General features: G+C 40.7%; 1 protein-coding gene across 1 annotated transcript in view; it reads right to left on the bottom strand.

Annotated features, from left to right (window-relative positions):
* Positions 1 to 930: 930 nt before the first annotated feature.
* pipox (pipecolic acid oxidase) overlaps positions 931 to 23,115 on the bottom strand; it is a 39,685-nt gene continuing 17,500 nt past the window's right edge. Inside the window, exons 5-8 of the mRNA XM_069166575.1 lie at positions 22,603 to 22,755; positions 11,959 to 12,108; positions 9,993 to 10,068; positions 931 to 2,840 (exon numbers count right to left, since the gene is read on the bottom strand). Of these exons, the coding sequence (XP_069022676.1) occupies positions 2,710 to 2,840; positions 9,993 to 10,068; positions 11,959 to 12,108; positions 22,603 to 22,755 (510 nt within the window). The 3' untranslated portion in view covers positions 931 to 2,709. The remainder of the gene's footprint in view (positions 2,841 to 9,992; positions 10,069 to 11,958; positions 12,109 to 22,602; positions 22,756 to 23,115) is intronic.

The raw sequence follows: 23,115 nt of genomic DNA, 5'->3' as shown, positions 1-23,115 counted from the left end.
TGAAACAAACAAGAAATAAGACAAAAAAACAGAAAACTTGAGCGTGCATAACTATTCACCCCCCCAAAGTTAATACTTTGTAGAGCCCCCTTTTGCAGCAATTACAGCTGCAAGTCTCTTGGGGTATGTATCTATAAGCTTGGCACATCTAGCCACTGGGATTTTTGCCCATTCTTCAAGGCAAAACTGCTCCAGCTCCTTCAAGTTGGATGGGTTCCGTTGGTGTACAGCAATCTTTAAGTCATACCACAGATTCTCAATTGGATTGAGGTCTGGGCTTTGACTAGGCCATTCCAAGACATTTAAATGTTTCCCCTTAAACCACTCAAGTGTTGCTTTAGCAGTATGCTTAGGGTCATTGTCATGCTGGAAGGTGAACCTCCGTCCCAGTCTCAAATCTCTGGAAGACTGAAACAGGTTTCCCTTAAGAATTTCCCTGTATTTAGCGCCATCCATCATTCCTTCAATTCTGACCAGTTTCCCAGTCCCTGCCGATGAAAAACATCCCCACAGCACGATGCTGCCACCACCATGCTTCACTGTGGGGATGGTGTTCTCGGGGTGATGAGAGGTGTTGGGTTTGCGCCAGACATAGCTTTTTCCTTGATGGCCAAAAAGCTCAATTTTAGTCTCATCTGACCAGAGTACCTTCTTCCATATGTTTGGGGAGTCTCCCACATGCCTTTTGGCGAACACCAAACGTGTTTGCTTATTTTTTTCTTTAGCAATGGCTTTTTTCTGGCCACTCTTCCGTAAAGCCCAGCTCTGTGGAGTGTACGGCTTAAAGTGGTCCTATGGACAGAAACTCCAATCTCCGCTGTGGAGCTTTGCAGCTCCTTCAGGGTTATCTTTGGTCTCTTTGTTGCCTCTCTGATTAGTGCCCTCCTTGCCTGGTCCGTGAGTTTTGGTGGGCGGCCCTCTCTTGCCAGGTTTGTTGTGGTGCCATATTCTTTCCATTTTTTAATAAAGGCTTTAATGGTGCTCTGTGGGATGTTCAAAGTAGATTGCACACAGGTGGACTTTATTTAACTAATTACGTGACTTCTGAAGGTAATTGGTTGCACCAGATCTTATTTAGAGGCTTAATAGCAAAGGGCGTGAATACATATGCACGCACCACTTTTCCGTTATTTATTTTTTAGAATTTTTTTGAAACAAGTTATTTTTTTCATTTCACTTCACCAATTTGGACTATTTTGTGTATGTCCATTAGATGAAATCCAAATAAAGATCAATTTTAATTCCAAGTTGTAAGGCAACAAAATAGGAAAAACGCCAAGGGGGGTCAATACTTTTGCAAGGCACTGTATGACACAATAGCAATTAGAACCAGCACCAGTTATAATCATGATTTACCAGGAAATCAGGCTTCAGTGATCTTTGATTTGTGAGATCGGCACTGATATCAGGACGGATTTATATACTGAACATCCATACAAACACAAACTGTCAATTGCAGGAGGAAACTGACATACTTGTCTGGAGGTTCAGGCTCGTAATCATCACATTTCTGTTACTACGAGTCAGCCCTCACAGGCTAATGATGTTAAATTGTCTTGGGAAGAGGTAACAAAGACCTGCATCTTACAGACACAAAACCCTGGCATTCATTAAATGTCAAAGTGAACACGGGTTGCTCATACAATAGAGTTAAATCAGGTGCTGGGACAATGATGAGTGAACATTAATTATGCACATTAAAAGCTACCAATGCAAATCCATGTATGAACATCACTGATCAAAGCAATGTGGTCCAAACGTCACTGAAGTTATGGTGTTAATAAATGAATTACATCAGGAACATTAAGGGTGCCGAATTTAATTTCCAATTATGAAGTAAATGCCTTAAGCTGCTGTGTGTAAATTGCCCAACCTTCTTTGCATAAATGACGCAGTGTCACACTTCTTGGTCTTGCATGGCTGGCTAGATTACTAAACTAGATGAATAGATGAAATGGGGATTTTGGATGGGTCTGTTCATATGGTTCATTCTTGCCCACTGAAGAAACGAAAAGAACCCTTCGCCTCAAAATTGACATCAAAATTGTACTGCAGCGGCACATCTTTACTGACAAATCCTCCTGTTCCGATGTTGTGTCCATTTTGGCGCAGATGGGTTTACATTGATCCACGGAAAATGCAATTCAGTGCAAGCTCGGAAAAAAAGTCAATGTACCTGGATCTGCACTACACCTGTGCTGCGCCGGATGTGAAAAGAGGGCCTTATAGGTCAGGTCTGGCACACTGTAAAGTAGGCTACTATCCTTTTTTTTTTTTTTTTTTTTATCCCACCAGATGACAAAGAGTCACAGCTCTGTTGACACTTGTCTTACTTTAGCTCTCAGTGGTAATGACTTTATGAACTTAATTGCATCGATAACGTTCTTCTGTGGAAACATCAGGAACAACAGGAAGCCTATGGCATTGAAGCAATGAGCCTGTAAAGATGTTTTGATTGGCATTCGTGTTTCCGAAGGGCGTAATGTCACTGTCAGAAATCAGATGAGCCTACTTCAGGAAGCTGGCTGTAACCTACCTGGCTATGAATACACTAAATGATCATGCGGCATGAGCAACACAAACTGGCTATAAAGCAGCAGAAAGACAGACAGTCAATGTGTGATTGTGTTTATAGCTACATAACGTTGATAGTTTAAAATAAGCACCAGTTACAATTAGGTAAGACTCCTCGTGTATCCAGTCTCAGCTCTATAAAGCTGATTTAGTCTTTGACGGGAAACGCCTGATTCGGAAAGGTGAAAGATCATAGGAGGGTACTTCTCCCGTACTGAGTTCACTCAGGAGTTTGCCCACGATTGGTCCAAACTTGAAGCCATGACCTAAAAAAAGAAAAAAAGTAATTACAGTGTGCAAAATTATGTTCGTAGGTTATCAAACTATGTTAGACAAATCTCTGTCTTCACATGAGCAAATGCCCTGCACCTTGTTGTTAGCCTATAAATAGCCTGCATCTCTGCCTGCAATAAATTCAAGCCCCACATGAGCGAATACATAAAAGAGAAGCAAAGCTGTTGCGATGCCTGTCACTTAGCATTTATTCACTTTAGAGAACTGGGACCAAATGCTAAATAAAGGGAGATTTGTTCTTTCTCCCGTAATGGCTTCATGTGCTCCAGCACAGGAGAGACTGGGGAATCTATTTTCAAAATGCAACAGCCTGATTCCTTTGTTGCTGAGGTCTGAGAGGCAAATTGAGAATGTCAACAGGGCTTGAGAAATGCAGCACGCTGCCATCTGACAAAGGTCTTGGAGCTCCCGTGGATTCTGTCTGGCTTTGAAGTCATAAAAGCCTGGCCCTGACAGTTTGGCCATGTGAATTTTCATCTCACCAGAGAAGGAGAATCGAAAACCTCAATAGATGGCAACGCCCACAGGGTGACTTTGTAGCCATGGCATCACCCCCAGCCCCCCAGCCCCCTCCAGTACTTGCTTTAAAGCACTTGTCTCTGGCTTTGATGACAAATGCACGTAGTGGAAGCGGAGGAAGTCAACACATTTTTTTATTCTGTATTATGGATAAACCCTGTGAACTTTTCCAGTAGTTTGAGCTTTTGTGCTGTTCCTGTAAAGAACTGTACAATGAGCACATGCATACACAAAATTATTAACACTGAAAATAAACATTCATCATCCAAGTCACGATTATGACTGCAAAACTGGAGTCTTGGCAAAACTGGTTGTTTTTAGGCAGTTTGGATACAAACTCTACAAGATGATCACATCTGGACAAACTGGTGCTCTGAATGGAACTACAAATCTGAACGTAGGCTACTAGCTATTAAAGAACATCTGGTTGAAAAGCCGTCAAGTGTTTTTAATTTGAGAGACAGAAAACAGCACAATTACGTAAAATTACAAAGAATTTGTGGATTTCATCAGCTACGGTTTATAATATCATTAAAAGAGTCAGAGAATCTGGAGACATCTCAAGGAACAAGGCTGAAAACCAATATTGGATGGTGGTGATCTTCGTGCCCTCAGGCAGCACTGCATTAAAAACAGACACAATTCTGGAGTGGAAAACATTGTTTGGGCTAACCAACACTTGTGAAAACCATCGTCTGTGAACACGGTTCATCACTGCATCCACAAATGCAGGTTAAAACTCTCCAAAGAAGAAACCAGATAGAAACATGATCCAGAAACACCGCCGCCTTCTCTGGACCTGAGAACATCTCTTTCAGGGAAGGTCTTGTTTATTTCAGCAGAACAATGTCCAATCACATTCTAGTAGAAGAGTCTGGGTGCTAAACTGACCTCCTGCAGTCCAGACCTGTCACCAATTTAAATAATTTGGTGCATTATTAAAATGAAAAAAACTACAAAGGAGATCCTGAACTGTTGAGCAGGTAAAATTGTATCTTAGGCAATAATAGGACATTTCACTTCCAAAACTCCAGAAACTGGTCTCCTCAGTTCACAAAGGTTTACAGAGTGTTGTAAAAAGAAGAGGTGATGAAAACAGTGGTAAACATGCATTAGGAGGGGGCTGTCAAGTCTGGCTTTGGTTTGCTGTAGCTGGGTAAGACTGAGTCACCTCTTCTAAATGACTTCTAGTTGACGGTTTGGGTGTTTTTTGCTTCGGCATGGTTCTTTGTTTTCCTTGGCCTTAAAATTCTTCCATCTAAATTTTGCTTGTTCCATGGTCCTCATCTGGCCACACACCATGGCATCTGCATTTTGGGTGATTTCATCCCATGTGTCCTTTATCTTTTTGTTAGTCAATTCTTTCTAGAATTTAAACTTTCAACTATTACGGCAAAATGGTACCTACCACCCTCAGGCAGTGTGTGGGTTTCTGCAACAAGTCCTTGATCCAGTTCCACCTCTTTTGTGTACTGAACATAGAGCGTATGGGCGTTGGACATGACTGATGTAATTACTACAAACAAACACAAGCCAAAATACACCAGCTGATTGATGTCTACTGGGTGTGTGATTAAAAAAACAAAATGACATGATCATCTCATTCAGCCTTTTTTTCGAGGATTTACAGAGGGGCACTGACATGGCAGTGAGATACCATCAGAGTGTGTACCATGAGCATACAAAACGACTGAAACAATACACCACTAAGAAACTGTTTGCTCAGTTTTGCTTTGGGAATTCTAATATTAAGTACATTACAGACCTTGATAGGCTAAATCTTCAACAAAGAACCCGAAAGAGTCTAGCTCTGTCTGTGAAGGACCACGGCTGCAAAGAGCAATGAGGCTTCTATATATCAGTACAGAAGAACAATTAAACTGTGATTCATTACTGAAAGGTGTGTCAGTGACATTGGCAAGCCTGGAGAATCAATTTGTTATATTCGCAAAGGATGACCGAACCAAGCACAGATTTCTTTCTCCTGGGGAACATACCAAATACTATTAGTATTAGTAGCTGCACTAGAGTAAAAAGACAGTGGGGGTATGTCGGCCGACAGGGAGGCCCAGTATCAACATCTAACTTGTGGTTGATGTTGACCTCATCATCACAAACTGCGAGGTGAAGTGGCCTTGGTCTGTCCATGATGCACATATCCTGAGAGAAAGTGTGCTATACAGAGAGCTCCAGACCAACTGACTGGATGGCATAATATAAAAGACAGTTCCTATCCTCTCATTGAGACTCCTTGTCTTGCAGAAAACACACCCGAGCAGGCTTCAACACAAACAAGATGTGAAATTCAGCGCTAAAAAAGAGTTCTGAACAGGTATTTGCAACTACTTGCAAGTAGAACCACAGGGAGCATGTAACAAAAAAAGATAGCTGAATCAACTAAGAAACAATAACATGACTTCATTATTGTCATTTTTATGTTGTCTAGTTTATAAAAGTTACAGAAAAGAATATGTCCTTTTTCCCCCACAGGATTTTATCAACGGGCTGCTCTACAGGATAAAAGGTCTACGCAAAATGTCAGGTCCCTTGAAGAAATAATTATAGGTCAAATTAAGAATCGAGACAACGTGGAGCCGTTTGGATGCCTGAATGTGCACTTCACAACTGCACTTCTACTGTATTGTAGAATTAGAACTTTCCTGAATTCATCAATATAAAATATAAACACGAGGGAAGTTTTGAGTTTGCAATAACATCAAATTAGAAATATAGCCACATGTGGCAATTTGCGGGTTCAAGCCCTTTTATGCTCAACAGAAGGAAGCAGCCCATTTGGCTCATTTGCATTACACATCATGTCTAGTTATTTTCCAAAGTTTCATCTCTGTAGCTCAATCCAGCTCACAGGAAACTGAGAAAAAGGCATGACATGGAGCAAACTTATTCCCAAAGAAAAAGAGTTGGTAGAATTAAGATAGTTCAGGCCCATATGTCGCTGAATGTCGAGGGAAAGATTGTCCTCTGTAGTGGCACAAAGAACCAACTGAGACGGGTTTATTTGGCTGCTGCTCCTACTCATTAGTAAACATCTGGTGTGAACAGCTCTTTGTCTTGTTGACATTTTCATTTTGGACATCCGTATGGTTTGTAATTTCCATGACAAACCATACAGACTATTCCATGCATTGCTCTTGGAGTTACCTCCGTTGGTCAACCACTCCTGAGGAGGGTAACTGTGGATTGGTGGAGATGATGTTACACACACATATACAGTGGGTACGGAAAGTGTTCAGACCCCTTTACATTTTTCACTCTTTGTCTCATTGCAGCCATTTGCTAAAATCAAAAAAGTTCATTTTATTCATGTTTTGTTCATGTTTATTTCTCATTAATGTACCCCATCTTGACAGAAAAAAACAGAAATGCAAAAATTTGTGCAAATTTATTAAAAAAGAAAAACTGAAATATCACGTGGTCATAAGTATTCAGACCCTTTGCTGTGACACTCATATTTAACTCTCATGCTGTCCATTTCTTCTGATCCTCCTTGAGATGGTTCTACTCCTTCATTGGAGTCCAGCTGTGTTTAATTAAACTGATTGGACTTGATTAGGAAAGGCACACACCTGTCTATATAAGACCTTACAGCTCACAGTGCATGTCAGAGCAAATGAGAATCATGAGGTCGAAGGAACTGTCCAAGGAGCTCAGAGACAGAATTGTGGCAAGGCACAGATCTGGCCAAGGTTACAAAATAATTTCTGCAGCACTCAAGGTTCCTAAGAGCACAGTGGCCTCCATAATCCTTAAATGGAAGAAGTTTGGGACGACCAGAACTCTTCCTAGACCTGGCCGTCCAGCTAAACTGAGCAATCCAAGAAGAGCCTTGGTGAGAGAGGTAAAGAAGAACCCAAAGATCACTGTGGCTGAGCTCCAGAGATGCAGTAGGGAGATGGGAGAAAGTTCCACAAAGTCAACTATCACTGCAGCCCTCCACCAGTCGGGGCTTTATGGCAGAGTGGCCCGACGGAAGCCTCTCCTCAGTGCAAGACTATGAAAGCCCGCATAGAGTTTGCCAAAAAACACATGAAGGACTCCCAGACTATGAGAAATACGATTCTCTGGTCTGATGAGACCAAGATTGAACTTTTTGGCATTAATTCTAAGCGGTATGTGTGGAGAAAACTAGGCACTGCTCATCACCTGCCCAATACAATCCCAGCAGTGAAACATGGTGGTGGCAGCATCATGCTATGGGGGTGTTTTTCAGCTGCAGGGACAGGACGACCGGTTGCAATTGAAGGAAAGATGAATGCGGCCAAGTACAGAGATATCCTGGAAGAAAACCTCTTCCAGAGTGCTCTGGACCTCAGACTGGGCCGAAGGTTCACTTTCCAACAAGACAATGACCCTAAGCACACAGCTAAAATAACAAAGGAGTGGCTTCAGAACAACTCTGTGACCATTCTTGACTGGCCCAGCCAGAGCCCTGACCTAAACCCAGTTGAGCATCTCTGGAGAGACCTGAAAATGGCTGTTCACCAACGTTCACCATCCAACCTGACGGAACTGGAGAGGATCTGCAAGGAAGAATGGCAGAGGATCCCCAAATCCAGGTGTGAAAAGCTTGTTGCATCATTCCCAAGAAGACTCATGGCTGTACGCGCTCAAAAGGGTGCTTCTACTCAATACTGAGCAAAGGGTCTGAATACTTATGACCATGTGATATTTCAGTTTTTCTTTTTTAATAAATTTGCACAAATTTCTACATTTCTGTTTTTTTCTGTCAAGATGGGGTGCTGAGTGTACATTAATGAGAAATAAAATGAACTTTTTTGATTTTAGCAAATGGCTGCAATGAAACAAAGAGTGAAAAATTTAAAGGGGTCTGAATACTTTCCGTACCCACTGTATATATATATATATATATATATATATATATATATATATACACACACACACACACACACACATTTCTGAGTGTATGTGTGTCTATATGCAAATCATTTCTAATTTAACCCAATCATCTTTTTTTGCATTATGTTCTGTAATGAAAGTCTTTTCATATCAGATAATTTCTTAATATCGGCCTATATATTTTGTTTGGGCTCTATTACAACCCCCCCCCCCCCCCCCCAAAATGGAAAAGGAAAATGACAAAGTTTTAAATTGCAAAATCCCAAAGTGTCCAGAGATACTAGATGTGCTGAAACTCAAGGTTTTTTTACATTCTCTTAAAATGATGCGGATGATATCTCAAATGTTTTTATCTCATTACATATTCATAAAACACATTGTCTTGGGTTTTGCAAAAAATATAAAATTATGAAAGGAGAAAAAGGTTGTGCTTGAAAAAAAGGCGTGTGTTTTGAGAATCTGTCAATCATAGAGATAGTGTAAGAATCATATGAATTTAATGAACTGTTGATGGTGATTGTGAAAGTGAGGAATAGGATGATTTTACACTTTAAATCCCATCTTTTAATACCAGTCTGTACATTAGGAGGCAGTAGTGAATCACTAGAGCATCCAGGAGACTGTTGCCAGTGTTGAACTGAACTCTGTGACTTTTGAGATTGTGTGACTGACAGAGTGGTTAGATTGGTTAGGTCTCGGTATGAAGGGTGATGGACGACTATTCAGTGGCTCACACAATCTGATGTGCGGCACATTTTCATCTCTCTCCCAGAGTTTTGGCAGTTTGACCAAATTTACATATTCTTTCCTGGTCATTCGTTATAAGGTGATTTTAATTGATAACTAATGATTGTAATGCTAAACTGTATGAACCCTTCAGTGCATAGATTAAAAAAACCATCAATCTTTTGACCCTGTAGTTTACGTTATAGCTCGCTTGGCTCCATTATAGCAAGATCACAAAGCAAAACTGATTATACTGATTACATTGTTTGGTAGACAACATGCATATATAAAGTGGCATCAGTTTGGAAGACGCGTACAGGCTCTGAACCACGTACCAACAAACAGCAAATAAAACACATTAACTGTCAGCAGTTTTATAAAGAGTTGAAGTGTGTAAAGAAATTCAGCCCTGGAATGATAAGATGGGACCAGACTGGCTACAGCACACTCTAATCCTGAATCACTGACGCACACAGACTGCTGAGACAAACAACCTGGAAAAGAAAAAAAAAATGTGCAACACAATATACAGATGTCTTTGACAAAACATCAAAACTGCTATTTCTACACATTCTGTGGATAAGTTTAGTTAATTCTTATATTATTACTTTTAAACTACTTAAAAGAAAAGTGTGCGTAAGGGGGTTAATGTTAGTGTCGAGAGCAATTTAGAACATAAGTTGAGAGCACAACTATGCCTACGACAGCTCTGAGTCTGGTTTAATTAACTTTCCAGCTCTAATGCAGCGTCATCATAATTCTACATGGATTCTCAGCCTGGAGACTTGCCGGATTCAGTCTCCCTACCTGCTGCTGGGCCACAGCGTCTGCTAATAATTAGAGAAGCAAAGACACCTCAAAAGATCATTTTAATATGGCTACTTTCCTTAAAATATGTATAAATAGTAATTATGTTTTCACAGCTGTCACAGTTTTGGGATCTTTTGTACGAACACACACGGCATCGTCTTTACTGTCATTTAGTTTGTATTGTATTGTACCTGAGAATCCTGCTCCAATCACAATGTTGCTGTAGGAAGGGTGGTGGTCCAGCACAAAATCACTGTCAGGTGTCATCTGCAAAAACAGCATGAAGAGACAGCAAAGTCATTAAAATCAAAGTGTAGGTATTGATATTGTCATTTTAGTTTCTTTAGAAATCTTCCTTCAGAAAGTGATTTACTTTGACCAAGCTGTCAACTTAAAACCCAAACTGAAAACATGCTGGTTTCAAATGGTCTGCGACTATCTAGCAGATCCTGATTTTAGGGTCAAAGCCACTCACATTTCCTCAAGAGTGCTGCAGCACTCTTTCTTCTGTCTCTTCATTCCAGAGACATGAATCGTGAATTGCACAATTGCAGATTTTCCTTGAAGCTATTTGTCAAAAACAAACATGCTCCCTGTGCATAGAGCCCCGCGGCCTCTGGAGTTGTTCCTTTCAAAATATTTGTAAAAATTGTGTTTAAAAATGTGTTTTACTGAATGAAAGACCCCATCTTAGAATTCATATGGACCCCTGACTGAAGACAAAATTTGACCACAATTGCAGAGACATGTTGTTTCACCCTGTTCTCTTTTAAGAATCACTTGACATGTAACAAAACACTTGCTGTTAAGAGATAAAATAAGTGTGACTGTCAGGATTTCAGGGGCATTGGACAAGGTCACAGAAATGATGTTTTCCTCCAGGTTCAGTGTGATCATGCTGAAAGCAGTTTGCTATGTTGCAGAGCAGCAGCGCAGTAACATCTGCAGAATTTGTCACCTCAGAATGGCATTAGAGAACAGGCAGACAGACACTTACACACTTCATATAACAGTTTATGCACTTGATAATAAACATATCGTAAAATAAACATTTTGGATTCTGTTGATGTTGATGAAAAATCGTGTTTACTGGCAGACTCCAGAGCAAGACACACTGTCCGGATAGAGAAAATTAATCTGGACGTGATTGGTGCCGAGACCGGAAGTGGGCGGGGACTAATCTGAAGTTGTTCATTTAATATGGGTTGATCAGAGATTGCTAAATTTATTATTTATGAGAACAGCATTTACAGGACAGCCCCAGAGTTGAGCTTCTGAGAAATGTTTGTGATCACAAGAGTAAGAGAACTATTAACAGAACTAGTTTTTTTTTTTTTTTTAAAGTTGCTATAGTTATTATTATTGTTCATCTATAGTGAGAAAAAATGTCAGGCTAGTCACATAAAACAATTTAATAGAAATAATGCACAAAAATAATGTGTGTGTGTGTGGGAGGGGGAGGGGGGGGTCGTTATTCTGGTTTTAATATTTTATGAAATAAACGTAACGTAACGTAAAAATGCACTCTTGACGAGAAACGGCACAGAATGGACAGTGACATCCAGTGGAAATAAAATGAACTGCATGCCAATACGAGGCTGCGAAAGTGTTTCTGTTTGTGTGATCACTGATAATGACGTTTGCGACAGACCTGATTAAGTTTTCCAGTCGCCGAATATCTTCTTGCTGCGATCACTTTTATTTCTGTGTTACTGTGTTGAGTGGGAGAAGTGAGCGTCTCTAATGAGATCGACCTGAAACATCATCTCTGCACCATATCATTTGTAGCGTTTCATTAACATGCCCTCATTCAGAGTTTAAAGAATATTTCTCTGACCTCGCTGTACTTCTACAGAAATTCGTCATCCTCCTTGTTCCGAACAGTTTAACTCATGAGGAGCTCTCTTAAGGGTTAAGATGTTCTCTGAATGACTTTTATCTTTACAATTGGATCTACTCAGAATTTTAAGGGGAAATTCTTGGAAAACGTCACAATTCTAAGAATGTTCTTAGAATTTCGCCACGAGCAACAACTTCTTGCTTGATGAAATGTATCTAAGACGGTAAATAATGGTTTTGTTTTCCTTTGCTTTTTTTACACTTTGATAGTTGAGGATGACATAATGAACTCTGTAATGTAGAGTGTGCCTATTGTACCGTATACATGCAGCTCTCCACCACAGCAGGTTCAGGAATCAGGCCAGGCAAACAGCGCTGGATGAAACGCTTGAGGATGTCAATGTCAGACCGGTCTGTCTGCAGGTCTCTCTGGTCCGGGTCTGTTTTGCCACCTATATGGTAGCATACCTGTATACAGATGACATAATCGATGTAAATTCTCAATGAAACGTGCATTTGCCCACAGCAAAGCCACTCCTGTTCACAGACACAGGTGCACCACTTGCGCTTTACTCTGTTACCATTCAGCAGCTCCTGTCTATGATTATCATACCATGCTGCAAACACTGTACAGAAAGCTGGAGACAAATAGCCCTGTTTATGTAGCATTAATCAAGGTTATTTGAAGAATAATTTAATGATGTTTCATGTACAGGTAAATAATATGGCAGAAAATGTTTCACATGTCTATGTTACTTGTTGAGGCTCCTTTTGCCAGCTAGGATGGTTATGATACACTAAACTTCCAAAGATGTTTTTGTGTGCTGTTCCTGTCTGGTCTGACACATACAGTTTCACAGCAGGCAGGCCGAGGGATTAAAAGAACTGCCATTTTAACTTCTTCCTTCAGAGGTTTCTGCTTTGGCAGGTATGCACTTTTAACAAACAAACAAACAAACAAAAGAATAATATGTAATCTAGAGAGAGCAGTATTCTTTTGCTTCATGTTGGCATTTATTTCAAACTAGGTTAAATGGTCCAATTGTTGGTATCCCTGGTGACTGTCTCATCACCATCTGTCCCACACTGTCTTCTGTGCATGTGGTCTGGTATTAAACTGTGAGCTCCTGCTGATCTGCCATAATGTTCAAAGTAGAGATGCCATTGGGTGACATCATCCCCGGCACTAATCTAATGTTGAGGTGGGAAGAATCACATCTGATAGTTGCAGCAGGATTTCTGTTTTTTAAGTGAACAGGTACAGCAGTAGTGCGGCAATGTCATCCAAATTTAGTCTTCTACTGAGCAGCAGAGTAACAGTAACACTACTTACTCTAGTAAGTAGTAACAGTAGAGTGAGTAGTCAGAGTAGAGTAAACAGTAAAAGTAGAATAAGTAGTAACAGTAGAGTAAGTCGTTACATTTGAGTAAGTAGTCAGATGTCAGGAGACCTGTCATTTGCTACTGATAACCTGTAATCCAGTACTACATGTCTCAGGGTCGGGCGATCGGCGACTAAACCAGTACCCCCACCAGTCTCCATCTATGGAGGAGGGTGGCTAGGCACCATGGTGGAATTAAAAACAAGATCCATCTCTAAAGGGCGTATGAGCTCATATATGAGCCATCAGCCATCCAGCAACTCTCTTCAGCTTCCTGACACTGGATAGACGAAGTTCATTAGCCCTGTAAAGCAATTAGTCTAGGAGAGGGACCTCCGATATAAACATCCCCCTTCCAATCCGCACCAGGCCAGTGTGGAAAGGGCAGGCCTACAACCAGCATGGAAAAATCACAAAGCCAAAGGCCCCCAGTCCCCAGCAGCTCTATTATACCAGACCAAGGTGGCAGTATGACCAGAAATGGAGCAGGGGGTCCTAAGAATCTCTGGGTAAAGACAGGCCACAAATGGAATCTGAATGTAGGAACGTATAATGTCAGGATGCTGATGCAAGAAGAGAGACTCCTGGAATTGGAGGAGGAACTAGAGGGGATCAAATGGGACATCGTAGGAATCAGCAGCTTGAAGAACTAAAATGTGGACACCATTTTTACCATATTGAATTGATTGGATTGCCACACACTTGGCATTCATTGGATTGATCTCGTCTGACGTTACGGTGAGCGTATTGCGTCACTTCCTGTATACAAACATTGTGACTAGTGTTACTTCTCTCTGCTATTTCAGCTTCTTTTCCTGAATTATACATATCTTAACTCTCTACACTTCTTCTAATCTCAAGTTAAAACTCAAGCTTGCTCTTCTTGAACAATTCTACTGTTAAATCTTTGACCAACGTTCACTTAACTTGGCATTTTGGTACTGCGAGCTTAGCAGTTAGCAATGGCGTCCCTATCTCCCTCCATCTCTTCTTGTTTTTCCTGCTCAGTGTGTGACATGTTTAGTTATGACCCTGCCTCTCTTAATAACAATGCTACCTGTAATAAATGTAGTGTAGTTAGGGCTCTGGAGGCCAGGGTCACCGAATTAGAATCGCAGCTGTGCACCATGCTAAATAACCAGCTAGCCATAGGAGTTTCTCAGGGAGGGGGTGCGGAGCTGCCCAGGGCTACAGGCTTAGTTAGCCGGTCCCCCGCAGCACCCGAACAGCCGGGCGGCTGGGTGACAGTACGAAGGAGGCATAGTCCCAAGCAGAAGCCCACGGTTCACCACCGACCCCTTCACGTCTCCAACCAATTTCCCCACTCGGCGAAACACCCGCTGAGAAACCAACTCTGGTTATTGGAGATTCTATTTTGCGGAACGTGAAGTTAGCGAAACCAGCGGCTATAGTCAGATGTCTTCCCGGGGCCAGAGTCAGATGTCTTCCCGGGGCCAGAGTCAGATGCCTTCCCGGGGCCAGAGTCAGATGTCTTCCCGGGGCCAGAGCGGGTGACATTGAATCAAACCTGAAACTGCTGGCGAAGGCTAATTGTAAATACAGCCAGATTGTTATTAACGTCGGCAGTAATGACACCCAGTTACACCAATCGGAGGTCACTAAAGTTAATGTGGAATCGGTGTGCAACTTTGCAAAAACAATGTCAGACTCTGTAGTTTTCTCTGGACCCCTTCCTAACCAGACCAGTGATGATATGTTTAGCCGTACGTCTTCACTTCACCGCTGGTTGTCGAGGTGGTGTCCCGCTAACAATGTGGGCTTCATTGACAATTGGAATACTTTCTGGGGAAAACCTGGTCTGATCCGGAAAGACGGCATCCATCCTACTTTGGATGGTGCAGCTCTTCTTTCTAGAAATATGGCCATGTCTCTTAACAGCCCTAAAACCTGACATCCAAGGGTTGAGGCAGGACGCAGAGTTGGAGTCTTACACGCTCCTCTGCAGCTTCTTTAGAGCTGTCACTCACCCAAAACATTCAACATCCTATGGAGGTTGTGTCTGTACCCAGACCACCTATATTTAAAAAACTCAAGAAAAGATGTATCAATAAAAATGTAATAAAAATGTATCCTACCAAATTAATGGATCAAAAAAATCTGACAATTAAAAGCGGACTATTAAATATCAGATCTCTCGTCTAAATCGCTGTTAGTAAATGGCTTGACAACTGATCATCAGATTGATTTACTCTGTCTCACAGAGACCTGGCTTCATCAGGAAGAATATGTTAGTATTAATGAAGCAACTCCTCCCGGTCATATTAATTATCATATTCCTAGAGATTCAGGCCGAGGAGGAGGAGTGGCAGCAATCTTCCACTCAAGTTTATCAATTAATCCAAAGCCTAAACTTAGTTATAATTCATTTGAGAGTCTGACTCTTAGTCTCTCATACCCAAACTGGAAAGCAGAGAAACCGATTCTATTTGTTGTTGTTTATCGCCCACCTGGTCCTTATTCAGAGTTTCTAACTGAATTCTCTGACTTATTCTCAGATTTAGTGCTGAGTTCAGATAAAGTGATGGTAGTGGGAGACTTTAACATTCATGTTGACATGGACAACGATAGCCTCAGTTCTACTTTTAGCTTATTATTAGATTCTATAGGCTTTTCTCAGAATGTAAATAAACCCACTCACCGTGGTAACCACACCCTCCATCTGGTTCTGTCGTATGGCATGGAAACTGAAAATGTAATTGTATTTCCTCAAAACCCTGTTTTGTCGGACCACTTCTTTTTAACATTTGAAGTTACAATAATGGATTACACAGCATGTGGGAATAAATCCCACTACAGTAAATGTCTGTCAGATAATGATGTGGCCAAGTTTAAGGAAGCAGTTACATGCTTATCCTCTTCGATGCTGTGTGTTAAAGCAGTGAAAGGCATCTACGTTGATCTTAGTCCCACACAAGTGGATCATCTGGTAGAAAACACTGCAGTATCTCTGCACACAACTCTAGATAATGTTGCCCCTCTGAAGAAGAGAGTAATGAATCAGAGGAAGTTGTCTCCATGGTACAACTCAGAATTACGCTCTGCTAGGCAGGCGACTAGAAAGCTGGAAAGGAAATGGCGTTCCACTAATTTAGAAGAATTTCACCTGGCCTGGAAGGATAGTCTAATAATATATAAGAAAGCTCTTCGTAAGGCCAGAACTTTATATTATGCATCATTAATAGAGGACAACAAGAACAACCCCAGGTTTCTTTTCAGCACTGTAGCAGGCTGACAAAGAGTCACAGTTCTGTTGAGCCCTCTATTCCTTCAGCTCTCAGCAGTAATGACTTCATTAACTTCTTTACTAATACAATTCTTACTAGGGAGAGAATCGGGCAGACCCTTCCCGCCACCATCACTGATGTGATGTTAAGCACAGTAGCCCTGGAAGCAACTGTAGGACCAGATGTATACTTGGAAAATTTCTCTCCTGTTGAGCTCTCTGAGTTAACTAGAATTATTTATTCATCTGGATCCTCTAGCTGTCTGTTAGATCCCATCCCAACTAAACTTTTTAAAGAAGTCTTCCCTTTAATTAATACTTCCATATTAGATCAGATCAACCGATCTATTGTAAGCGGCTATGTACCACAGGCTTTTAAAGTGGCTGTAATTAAACCTTTACTTAAAAAGCCCACTCTTCATCCAGCTGTTTTAGGAAACTACAGACCAATTTCCAACCTGACGCTTATTTCTAAAATCCTTGAAAAAGTTGTTGCAAATCAACTTTGTGATCATTTACAAAGGAATGATCTGTTTGAAGATTTTCAGTCAGTCTTTAGAGTTCATCATAGCACAGAAACAGCTCTGGTGAAAGTTACAAACGACCTTTTATTAGCCTCAGATAATAGACTCATCTCTGTACTTGTTCTTCTGGACCTCAGCGCTGCTTTTGATACGATTGATCATACGATCTTATTACAGAGACTAGAAGACGTTACGAGGATTAAAGGAACTGCATTAGACTGTTTCAAATCCTACTTATCAGATAGATTCCAATTTGTCCATGTCAACAATGAATCTTCCAGACAAACAAGAGTTAGTTATGGAGTTCCACAAGGCTCAGTGTTGGGCCCGATACTTTTTACTTTGTACATGCTTCCATAAGGAGATGTCATCAGGAAGCACTGCATAAACTTCCATTGTTATGCAGATGACACTCAGCTATATTTTTCTATAAAACCAGATGAAACTAATCAGTTAGTAAAACTTGAGTCCTGTCTAAAAGACATAAAGGCCTGAATGACCAGAAACTTCCTGCTTCTAAATTCAGACAAAACGGAAGTTATTGTACTTGGTTCTAAACACCTCAGAAACTCTTTCTGTAATAATTTAGTTACTCTAGATGACGTTGTCTTGGCCTCCAGCAAAACTGTGAGGAACCTTGGAGTCATATTTGATGAGGATTTATCCTTTAGCCATCATACAAAGCAAATCTCCAGAATTGCCTTCTTTCATCTACGTAATATTAATAAAATCAGGAAAATCCTTCCTCAGCGTGACGCAGAAAAACTCATTCATGCGTTTGTTACTTCTAGGCTAGATTATAGAACCATATAATTCTAGCAGAGCACTTCGCTCTCAGTACGCTGGTCTGCTTGTGGTTCCTCGAGTTTCCAGAAGTAGAATGGGAGGCAGAGCCTTCAGTTTTCAGGCTCCTCTCCTGTGGAACCAGCTCCCAGTTTGTGTTCGAGGGGCAGAAACCCTTTCTAGCTTTAAGATTAGACTCAAAACGTTCCTTTTTGATAAAGCCTATAGTTAGGGCTGGCTCAGGTAGACCTGAACCAACCCTTAGTTATGCTGTTATAGGTCGAGGCTGCTGGGGGACCTTGTTACATGCTGAGCTTCTTTTCTTTCCTCCTACTTTTTAACTGACTCATACCTCACCATCCTTTTCTCTCCCATAGCTTTTTCTTATTGTCTGTTGTCTCCATTCAGTTCCCTCGCTCGCATAGTTTCTGTTCTTTCTTTTGCAGATGTCCCGTCATGGAGCTGCATGTCTCGGCCCTGCGCTTGTCGTCTCCACCAACAGTTCTTCTCTTCTATCTCTATGCTGTCCTTTTCTCTCTATGCTCTCCTCTCACCCCAACCGGTCGAGGCAGATGGCCGCCCACCCCTGAGCCTGGTTCTGTTAACAGATGCTCCGCCCACCTCTGAGCCTGGTTCTGTCGGAGGTTTCTTCCTGTTAAGAGGGAGTTTTTCCTTCCCTCTGTTGGAGGTTTTTCTCCCTTAAATAAGAGGTTTTTTCCCTCTGAGCTTATGTGGGAATTGTTGAATTGTTGGGTTTCTCTGTATAATATTGTAACGTCTTGCTGTAAGGACTTTAATGTGTTAAGTGCCATGAAATAACCTATGTTGTGATTTGGCGCTATATAAATAAAGATGAAATTAAATGAAAATAAAGACAAAAGTCAAGCTGGGGTAGGATTCCTTGTGCATAGAAACCTAGCAGGAAACGTAATAGAAATAAAAGGAGTAAATGAACATTTGGCACAACTCACTGAAAATTAACAAAAGGTATAAAGTAAAGATTATTCAGGTGTAATCACCAACATCTGCCCATGGGGATGAGGAAGTAGAACAACTTTATGAAGACATCGCAAACCTGTTAGAGGAAGGAAATGCACAGTTTAAAATACTAATGGGAGACTTCAACGCTAAGGTGGGGAAAAAAGATGGAGAAGAGGAAGCAGTTGGAAACTTTGGCACAAACCATAGGAACGACAGGGGTGATAGACTTGTGGAATTCGCTATAAGCAACAAACTGAAGATTTTGAATACCTTCTTTAAGAAGAGGGATTCAAGGAAGTGGACTTGGAAAAGTCCCGATGGGAGAACAAAATGAAATAGACTTCATACTGTCAAACAAATTAAACAACATTCAAGATGTCACAACAATCAACAAAGCAAATATAGGTAGCGACCACAGAATGCTAATGTGCAAGTTGAAAATCAACACCCGTCTAGAGAGAGAAATAAACTGGTCAGACCTAAATACAGCAACATCAATCTAGAAAATTTGAGTGCAAAATGTAAGGAATTTCAGTTGGAATTGGAAAACAAGTTTCAAGCACTAAATGATGAGGGGTTGGATGGTTCAAGATCTCTTGATGAATGGAACAAGCAGGTGACAGAAGTTATTCAAGAAAGTGCACTCAAAATTGGAGGAAAGAAACCCAAAGCTAAAGATAACAAAATCTCTAGACAACACTAGAAAATGAATGCAAAAGAGGAGACAGATGAAAATGGACAATGCAGGCATTCAAAACAGAATATATGGAGACATGCAAAACTATTTGAAAAAAATTGAGGGAAGATATCCAAACGTACAATACCAATATGATACAGTCTACAATAGAGGAAAATAAAAAGTTTGAAGAAGACCAAAAAGAAGCTAGCCCATGGGAAGCAGAAGATAACCAGCCTTCTTGATAACAACAGTGGAGAAATAAATGATCAAGACCTTATACTCAGCAGAATAGAATAATTCTATAGACAACTGTACGACAGCAATAAATCAACAGAAGCACCAGAAATAACTCAAGAAAGCCTGCCATCTGTGACTGACAGATGCATGCCATCAAACATTTGAAAAGGGGAAAAGCACCAGGCCCAGACAATATACTAATGGACACACTCAAAGAAGGTGGAGATATAGTTTGCACAGAGTTTGCGAAACTATTCTCCGCATGTATACAACAAGAGAAAGTACCGCAAGAGTGGAAAAAAGCCAACATGATAATTCTGCACAAAAAAGGGGATAAGAAAGACTTCAAAAATTATAGGCCCATCAATTTACTTTTGAACATCTACAAACTTTTCACAAAGATTATCACCAACAGACTGGAAAGCACATTAGATGAAAGCCAACCAAAAGAGCAGGCAGGTTTCAGAAGAAACTACTCAACAATGGACCACATACACACTCTGAATCAACTCAAAGGGAAATGCCTTGAATATAACATCTCTCTCTGTGTAGCGTTTGTCGACTATGAGAAGGCCTTTGAATTTGTAGAGACCCAGGTTGTATTGAAAGCACTTCAAGAACAAGGCATTAATGGTAAATACATAGTGTTAATAAGAGACATCTACTGCGATTGCACTACCACAGTGAAATTACATAAAGAAAGCAACAAAATTAAAATCAAGAAAGGAGTAAGACAGGGAGATACCATCTCACCCAAACTATTCACACATGCCTTGAGAGCATATTCAAAACAATGGACTGGGAAAACAAAGGGATAAACATCAATGGACAACGACTTAATCATCTCAGATTTGCAGATGATATAGTATTAGTATCAGATAACTTACAAGAAATAGAAACAATGCTCCAAGACCTTGATACTGCAAGCAGGAAATGTGGATTAAAAATTAACACTAACAAGACCAAAGTCATGGCAGGCACCATAACGACCCCCAAGACAATAAGTGTAAATGGTATACAACTAGAACGGGTGGAACAATGCATCTACTTGGGACAAAGATTCACCTTAACTGAGAAAAACCAGGAGAATGAAATAAGAAAGCAGATAAAAGCAGGATGGCAAGCATTTGGGAGACACGGTGAAATCATGAAAAGAAACCTCCCAATATGTCTAAAGAGGAAAATATTCAATCAGTGCATCATACCGGTCATGACATATTCTTCAGAAACATGGACACTGACAACTAAAATGGAAAATAAACTCTCCTCAGCCCAACACAATATGGAACGCAGCATACTAAATATCATATAAAGATAGAAAGACAAATAGGTGGATAAGGGAACAAACTAAAGTGCAAGACATCATGGAAACCATCAAAAACAGAAAGTGGACTTGGGCAGGTCATTTGGCCAGGCGAACGGATGGAAGATGGAGTACAGAAATCACTGTATGGACACCAATAGAAGGCAAACGAAATAGAAGAAGACAGCAGAAGAGATGGAGAGATGAAATCCAATACTACTGGGGCACTGCCAACTGGTATAATTTCGCAAGGGACAGACAGTTGTGGAAACTCCATGCTCAGACCTTTGTCCTGCAGTGGATTGACAATGGCTGAACATGAAGTAGTAACAGTAGAGTAAGTAGTAACAGTAGAATAAGTAGTAACAGTAGTGTAAGTAGTAACAGTAGAGTAAGTCGTAAGATCAGAATAAGTAGTAACAGTAGAGTAAGTACTTACAGTATAGTAAGTAGTAAGTTCAGAATAAGTAGTAACAGTAGAGTAGGTAGTAAGTTCAGAATAAGTAGTAACAGTAGAGTAAGTAGTAAGTTCAGAATAAGGAGAGTGAGGGTGAGTGAGAGCCCCTCATTTATGAAAAACAGCTATAGATATTTTTCCTACCCGGCTGTCACTTTTTTTTTCCAAATTCAAACATTAGTTCCAACGTAATTACACTGGAACTGTAATGACCCATTCAAATTCAGAACTTGCAGTCTATATGCACAGCAGACCGTGTGAAGTAGCGCATTAAGAGGTAGAATCAATAAGTTCCCAGGCTGATCCTGGTGCAGCACTGTGACATACACGGAGTAGGAGGAAGGTACAACTCTAATGAGTAACTGGTACAAATGTCTTACAAACCTAAAACTTAAGCAAATTTCTGGGGAACAGAAAGAAGCAGCAGGGAGCCAAATGCAGCAAGTAGATGTGGTGAGGAGCTACTTTTTAAACACATGGTGAGTGGTGTGCATTGTTATTTTTGGAGAACCCGAGTGCCATCGCACCACAGTTTGGGTCATTTGCACTGAATGTTTACCTTCAGACGCCTTAGCACATCACAGGAGAGCTCGGTGTCTGGCGTTTTACCCTGATAGGACGGATTCACAGCCACAACCCGCTGAACGTCAAAGAAAACCTCCCTGGTTGTGCGCCTGATTGATGCACCTTTGTTTGGTGTTGCACAGTATATTGCGACCCTTGGACACGTGAATGTCTCGAAACACTTCGCCCTTCTCACTGCTTCATCGCCATAGGCTTCCTCGAGGATTCTAAGTTCCTCAGATGCCATTATCCAGAGTTAAACACTAACTTGACGTGAGCCCGTTGCTCATTTTCACAGAGAAATCGGCGTGTGGACGGACCAGCGCTCACAAAAACATGCGTTACTCATAAACTGATGATGATCAAGCAACTTGTGGATTTTGTCTACATTTCAGCACAAATATTAGTCCTTAAACATCAGACAGCACTAAAGCACTTCAGTTGCTCTTTAGTTAATCCATCAATCAATCAAAAGCGTCATAGGTCACTTGAAATAATATTTATATTCATATATAAATGTATGAATACTTTTACATTTGAATGCTAACTGGCATAAATTAGGTAATATCTGCAAGAGAACACATGCTTTGGTATTATGTAAGTCACATCAGTGGATTAGCAGTTCTTCAGTGTTCCAGCTGTTTTCTGCAGCGAAAAGCACTAAATATTAGCATAAAAAAAATAAAACCACTTGAGCTACATTACAAATAAATAATCATTGATAAAGTCTATTTCATTTTAATTGCTTAAATATTAGAGGTGTGTGTACAGTTTAAATCTCACTGGAGGCTTCAGTACTGTCACAAACCTTCACCAGCCCCGGGTACTCGTTGGACGGGAGACCGTAGATGTGATATTTGGACTCCTCCCCCTCAGTCAGTAAGAAGCAGGGAAAGCGCTGCTGCACGCCGTATGTCCCAGGAACCTTCTCCTTCCAGTAACACACGTTGAGCTTCACCACCTGCAAAAGTGTAACCAGGACCACCATTAGTACTAGCAAAGTTCCCCGAGACCTGGCTGTCATCAATCACCGAATTACTGACCATATGTAAACAATGATTTGATGCATACAATTTGACTGAAATAGCTACATTTCCTTCCTCTAGACTGTCACCTGCCAAAAATAACCCTTAAATGTGAGGGGAATTCTATCAATTGTTTTTGAGTGATGGGTACCTTAAATACGACATATATTTATATGTATTATTGTGTATGTATGTTGTTCAGCTGGTCAATAATACACTTGCTCTGCAAGAAGCCAGAGACATTAATATTAAATTAGCAGCTTTGTAAAACCCCACACTGGCTACACTTTACAATA

Source organism: Embiotoca jacksoni, unplaced genomic scaffold (assembly GCF_022577435.1).
Source record: "Embiotoca jacksoni isolate LCO1_2020_lvr unplaced genomic scaffold, fEmbJac1.0.p SCAF_39, whole genome shotgun sequence".
Classification (NCBI taxonomy): Eukaryota; Metazoa; Chordata; class Actinopteri; family Embiotocidae; genus Embiotoca; species Embiotoca jacksoni.
Note: the sequence above shows the minus strand (reverse complement) of the source record. Positions and strands in the feature narration are given on the sequence as shown.